General features: G+C 37.6%; 1 protein-coding gene across 1 annotated transcript; it reads left to right on the top strand.

Moving 5' to 3' along the window:
* The first annotated feature begins 1,452 nt into the window (after nt 1-1,452).
* On the top strand, nt 1,453-2,871 carry LOC129759133 (uncharacterized). Its single transcript, XM_055756549.1, has one exon. The coding sequence runs from the start codon at nt 1,453-1,455 to the stop codon at nt 2,869-2,871; it is 1,419 nt and encodes a 472-aa protein (XP_055612524.1).
* The last annotated feature ends 4,329 nt before the right edge of the window (nt 2,872-7,200 follow it).

Here is a 7,200-nt window from a genome sequence, read left to right as displayed (position 1 = left end):
TAATTTGTTGAAATGCTATCCTAGTTGGAAAGTGCCACTCAACTTTCAAGGAAAAATAGGCACACAAATAACACACGACGTATTACAGGACACGACACTTAACGTTTTTACTAACGGAAAAAGGAATTAAATTTACCTTTTTTGTCGACCGGTTTCGGGCTCGATGTTGCCCATCTACAGGACGATGTCCGACTGACTAGATGAAGGAAAAACACTAATACATGTTCATACTATCCAATAGTATTCGTCGAAGGGTGGTCGGGTTGTTGAAAACTTGGTTTGAGCAGGTTGAAAAGCGGTGATATGATTGGAGCCTCATCCTCGTTCATAAGTGGCCTTTCCGATGTAGTGATATACATGGATTCCCATGCGTTTAAATGTGACGCTTTGCGTACACATTTTTTGAACTTAACCTTTCCCCAATCTATGTGATGATTAAGTTCTGACGCGTGGGCAGCTACACTTGATTCGTTGCTCCTGTTGTTATCTACTGCGTTTTTGTGCTCTTTGATTCTGGTTCTGAATTTCCGTCTGGTTTGCCCAATATAGACGGCCGGGCAGTTTTGACATGGAATCTCATAAATTCCAGATCTCTCTTCCGGTAGCACTTTGTCTTTTAGAGAAACCAGTCGATCTTTCAAAGTGTTTGAACTTTTGTAAGCCACTTTCAGACCATGTTTAGAGAGAATCTTACTGATACTATTTGTCAGTGGTGGGTGGTACGGCAGGCTGACTCTTTGGGATTCATCTCTTTCTGGTTTGAATGTGGTTGCGTTGCTACGGAGCTTTTTTCTTTCGTGTTTTCGGAGGATTTTGCTGACGAATTCTTGATCGTATCCGTTTAATTCACCAGCCTGCAAGATTTTTTGCTTTTCTAGTTCGAATTCATGGCTCTCCATCGGTATGTTGTACAGACGGTGGGCCATCGAATGAAAGGCAGCTTGCTTTTGCGCTCCAAAATGGTTTGAATCAACCGTAATATAGCGATCTGTTGACGTGGGTTTACGGTAAATTCCGAATTTCACCGTGTTATCTTCTTTTCTAGAAATTAACAGGTCGAGGAATGGAAGTTTCCCATCAACTTCTTTTTCGACGGTAAATTTAATCGAACTATGCTGGTTGTTCAAAACCTCAAGCGTTATAGCCAAGTTGAAAAAACACGAAGTGATTTTCACGCGAGCGGATAAGGGTAATGCTGTAGTGATTTTGGACAGGCTAGACTACGACAACAAGGTTCGGGACATGATTTCGACGGGCCCGTATGTGGAATGCAGTTACAAGAACGGTAAGCCAAAAGACCCTCTCAATAATATGATCGAGGAAGCAAACAGCACAAGGCAAAAAGTGGCTGACTTAATGGGTGAAATAAAACTCGAAAGAAAATTCCTCGTCCCGAACCCAAAAGTAGCCTCATTGTATTGCCTTCCAAAAATTCATAAGAACCCAATCGCAATGAGGCCCATTTCTTCAAACATCTGCACACCAACCGAAAAAATGGCAGCGTGGTTGGTAGAAGAAATGCGGAAATATCCAGTTAAGCACGGCAAAAGTGTCCTCAACTCGGTTGACCTAGTGGAAAATTTGAAGGATTTCAAAGTGCGTCGAGGAGAGATTTTAGTCTCGTTTGATGTTTCCGCACTTTTTCCCAGCGTCCCCATTTCTGACGCCTTACGCAGCCTTCGCAGACACCTGGAGCGACGCCGCGCACCCCCAAACCAAATAGCAGCGTACGTCACCATAGCCGAGGTTTGTATGAATCAGAATTACTTCTTGTTTCGGGGTAAATTCTACAAGCAAACCTTCGGCCTCAGCATGGGAAGTAAATTATCCCCCCTACTGGCTGAACTCTTCATGAGTGACTTCGAAATAGATCTCGAAAAACGGGAGAAACTTTTCCCTCGTGTTTGGTGGCGTTATGTTGATGATATCTTCGCCACCGTAAAGGAACGGTATCTCCCGCAAACGCTTGAGGTTTTGAACAACCAGCATAGTTCGATTAAATTTACCGTCGAAAAAGAAGTTGATGGGAAACTTCCATTCCTCGACCTGTTAATTTCTAGAAAAGAAGATAACACGGTGAAATTCGGAATTTACCGTAAACCCACGTCAACAGATCGCTATATTACGGTTGATTCAAACCATTTTGGAGCGCAAAAGCAAGCTGCCTTTCATTCGATGGCCCACCGTCTGTACAACATACCGATGGAGAGCCATGAATTCGAACTAGAAAAGCAAAAAATCTTGCAGGCTGGTGAATTAAACGGATACGATCAAGAATTCGTCAGCAAAATCCTCCGAAAACACGAAAGAAAAAAGCTCCGTAGCAACGCAACCACATTCAAACCAGAAAGAGATGAATCCCAAAGAGTCAGCCTGCCGTACCACCCACCACTGACAAATAGTATCAGTAAGATTCTCTCTAAACATGGTCTGAAAGTGGCTTACAAAAGTTCAAACACTTTGAAAGATCGACTGGTTTCTCTAAAAGACAAAGTGCTACCGGAAGAGAGATCTGGAATTTATGAGATTCCATGTCAAAACTGCCCGGCCGTCTATATTGGGCAAACCAGACGGAAATTCAGAACCAGAATCAAAGAGCACAAAAACGCAGTAGATAACAACAGGAGCAACGAATCAAGTGTAGCTGCCCACGCGTCAGAACTTAATCATCACATAGATTGGGGAAAGGTTAAGTTCAAAAAATGTGTACGCAAAGCGTCACATTTAAACGCATGGGAATCCATGTATATCACTACATCGGAAAGGCCACTTATGAACGAGGATGAGGCTCCAATCATATCACCGCTTTTCAACCTGCTCAAACCAAGTTTTCAACAACCCGACCACCCTTCGACGAATACTATTGGATAGTATGAACATGTATTAGTGTTTTTCCTTCATCTAGTCAGTCGGACATCGTCCTGTAGATGGGCAACATCGAGCCCGAAACCGGTCGACAAAAAAGGTAAATTTAATTCCTTTTTCCGTTAGTAAAAACGTTAAGTGTCGTGTCCTGTAATACGTCGTGTGTTATTTGTGTAGCATAAGTTTTTACGTTTAGCACAACCAGTAAAATGAGGGAAAAATAGGCAATTTATACAAAACAATCGTTTAAACCGGTAAATTCTTCCTGCAGGGAATCTTTCTGTACCGACGATAGGAGGCAAAATTGGACACAAAACGATCGGATTTTTTTCTTTTAAGTGTCATGTCAGTGTGATTAGTTGTACCACTTCCTCGTTCCAGTGAGAAGATAGGACAGGAAAAGGGACTCCTCTACAATTGACACCTACACAGAAACTTAAAAAATTAGGAAATTTATACATATTTAATTTAATTTTGCAAGGAACAAAGGTAGCAAAGCACACCGGGTCAGCTAGTGTTTTATAAATTCTTCTTTGTAGGCATTCAAAGCACAGAAATATATGAATGTGTCTCTTAAAAAAATTTTAAATAGAACATAACAAGAACCTTATGAAACTTTAACTCATTCTTGTGAAGATCATGAATTCTTATTGTAAAAAAATCTTTTTTTTAATCATTTTCTTTTAAATAAATGTGATTCACCGCTCACCGCTGAAATGAGTCTGAGGTTTTAGGCTAGTTGACAACGTAATTGTCGTTAAACATTTTTGCATCAACTCTAGTAGTATAGAATTTTTTTTTTGATTTTCATAATTTCCAGGTCAAAAACATAACAATTTTTACCTTGAGCAAACCTGATCATTCACTCTTTTTTTAATCGGAATTTGGTTTTATATTGTATATTCGATTGGGAAATTTATAAAAGATTATTGTTACCCCGAACATGCTATGTGTTAAATAACGTTTTCAATAACCGTTTATGACATTTCATCTGTTGTTTATTTATGAATTGTGCTTTTCAAATGCAGTTATCAAGTTCTACTTAAAAGGGGTGCTTTGCTTAGAAGCACAGATGACACATTTTTAATATTTTCAAACTATTTTTGATTATTTTTTTCTTTTCTTTCTCTGGGATTTTCATCCTGTGTCCTTAATTTTAAAAAAAACGTGTAAATTTCTCAAAGAATAAAACTGTAAGAACTTACTAGCGGGGGAGGGGGGATTTGAAAAATTTTACTTTGTCTTACCAGGGAGGAAGGGGGAGGGGGTTAAAAATTTCCAAAATCGATTTCCATGAAAACTGATGCACGAGCACGAAGAAGTTAAAGAACTGTAAACATTTTCCAACGATTTATTAAGTAACGGGTAAAACGAAGTTTAACGGATCAGCTAGTGTTTTATAAATTCTGCTTTGTAGGTATTTATGAAACACTAAAAGATATGAAATGTGTCTTCTACAAGAAAATCTGAAAATAATATCATAAGAACCCTTTAAAACTTTAACTTGTTCTAGTGAAGACCATCAATTCTAATTGATGAAGAAACTTGTTGTTAAATAATTTCCTTTATATAAATGTGGAAGTATCCTACTGAAAATCCTTCCTTCATTCCTCATTGACTACTAGGACGTGGCCGGCGCCGTTATTGATCATTTTCAAAGGGTGAGCATGAGCTTTGTGCATTATTTATAAGCTACTAGTCCCAAGCACCATTCTTTTGGCCCTTGCACAAAACTGATGGCCTCGATCAATCACGGAGTAGCAACCATTGGCGAGGTAGAAATTGTTTTGCTTAGCCACGCATTGATCATGGAATTTGAAGTGCATAGGTTAAGCAAAGTTCAATCAAATATGTTATCTGAAGTTCTAAATGATTGATCATATCTAAGCACTTCAAGTTCAATGATTTAAGGTGGATATGAGTAGTCAACTAAGCTAAGCTATAATTTATTTATTTGTTTCAATGTTCCGAAAATGAATCATTTTCGATCAGCCATGCTTTACTGCATTCAGAGGCAAACAATCGAAGCAGTCAATTTTTCCTCTCTAACCAAATCATTTAAACAATCATGCATGACAACGACGCTGCTGTATTTGATACATTCCCAAAACACATGATGTGGTGGAGAAGGACGCAGACTATCAGCAACGAACGTCTCGATGGTGATTGCCTTCCTTGACGGTTTTGAACCTTCTAGGATCACAACTGATATGTATCAGTTCTGAGAGATGTGTAAATGTTACAACATTATTTTTAATTTTTCGGTTTGCGTAGAACAACAAAATTATTACAAAGTAACCGCAATGAACTGTCCAGTATGTGCTACGGCTTTTTTCATCATGTGGTCCTGGTATTTTGTCATATTTTCCTTCTGATACATTCGTGATCGTCTATCAATAAAGAACATTATAAACAATGATTCGAGAATAGACGTGAATGAACGATTGTGGGAGTGACGTTAAAAATGTATCATCAAGTATGTCGATCACCATTGATTAGCCACGTGACGAAAAGCAACGGAAGCCCACGATGGGGCATGGTATATTTTCTTGTATCCAGTTAGTGTTGATGTTCGATAAAATTTAACGGACACTTTTACCACGTGCGTATCACAGCACTCGGAGGTATAAGTATTCTAGCATGAAATGAATCCTGATTGCTTTTCTTGAGCGATTTTCGGAACATTGATTTATTTATTTATTTATTTTTGCAAAACTGATCTCATAAATTGTTTTAGCATAGAAGTTTGAAGTTGATTCAAGGTATAACCATTGAACTCGTTAATTTTCAAAATCAATTGAGATTGATGTAACCATTGGCTGAAAAAAAGAAAAACTGTAAAATTTGCTCTAGTTTTTTTTTTGCTCTAGTGAATTTTATATAGGTACTTAAAAACGAATATAAAAGTTTCAAAAGCGATTGTTATGTGCCTTGGAAGTGGCTTCCAAAACGATTTTGCTACCGAATTCTCTTGAATACTTCAAAAGTGCTCAATAAGGGATAAAAATCACAAAATAGCACAAATACACTCGGAATATGGTATTTGAAAGTAACACATCAGCTGACCAAGGAGAAATAACTGTCCAATTTCCCTAAAGAGAATTATGTGTTGTATATGTACTCAATAACGAACATGAAAGTTGCAGAAGAGTACTTTTTGGGCGCTGTAATTGACTTAACCTTCCTTCTCGGAAAAAAATAATTGAAAGTTATTGAGAGATATTTCATTTTTTGTTTCTTGATTTTGTTAATCTTGTAGGGAAACACTGTCTTGAACAGTGGTTGGAGATTAAATTGGATTGTGTCACAAATTTGGATTATTGCATAACTATTATAATAAATCTATGTTTCTTTACCTGAAAGGCGTTGTAAAAGATACAATAAATATTATTTACCAGAGATGCCTGCGTATGCTCTCAGTAGGCGCCGGTCAGTAAAGTGAAAAGATAGATTATTCGTTGCTACAAATTCGGCTTATTATGAACAAAGTAAATCGTTCCTAAGAAATGACTCCCAATATGTTTAAGTTCAATTATCTATACTAGATTTTTATATGTAAACAGATGAATCACACTTATTTGCTTAAAAATAAACTAATAACTAATAAACTAATGATTAATGCAGTGCAGAACAATGTCCATTTCACTTACTGTGCGCTCCAGTTAAAGAAAATAAAATAAAATTTCACTCTAAATGCATACGTGACTTGTAACTGCTACATGAATCAGTTCGGAAAAGTTCCTCCCTTTTTCGCGCAAAGAAAACAGAACGCTCGCTGATAACAACCCGTCAAACTGATAATGGGTTAACGCTGGTGGACATTCAATGGTATTTAGGGTAGTCTGAAAAATTTCCGAGCAACCAACATTTTACTTTAAACTCAATTAATAACTTTGTCAAAAAAAAATTCTAAATCTATTTCAATTTGACATTTCGGGAATATTTTATCGTTGATTTACCTATATGTACAGTTGAATTAGTCCTTTCGATCAACTTTAGTATCACTTTAGATCAAAAAAATTATTAAAAATTATAGTTTTGGTTATCAAACTGGTAGAAAGGAGCAAAGAAATGGAATGAATACAATTTCACCCTAGGTGCCTCCTGTCGGTCTGCTCCGAACCAATGCAATACAATGTGGAATACGCTGTTGTTGGATGTTGATGATGAATGGGTGCTGCCTACCTACAAACATCAATCCTATCATTGAAACCGCAGCACTACATGAGACGTCACTACGCCTCCTTTCACTCGGTTATCAATATCAGCAACTTCATGTGGCCCGAGAGCGATCGCAACATTTGCATTTCTAGAACAAGTTGAGCTGTGCTGTGT

The sequence above is a fragment of the Uranotaenia lowii genome, chromosome 1 (genome assembly GCF_029784155.1).
Source record: "Uranotaenia lowii strain MFRU-FL chromosome 1, ASM2978415v1, whole genome shotgun sequence".
In the NCBI taxonomy this organism is placed as follows: domain Eukaryota; kingdom Metazoa; phylum Arthropoda; class Insecta; order Diptera; family Culicidae; genus Uranotaenia; species Uranotaenia lowii.
The sequence above is the reverse complement of the archived record's forward strand: the minus strand, read 5'-3'. Positions and strand labels throughout refer to the sequence as shown.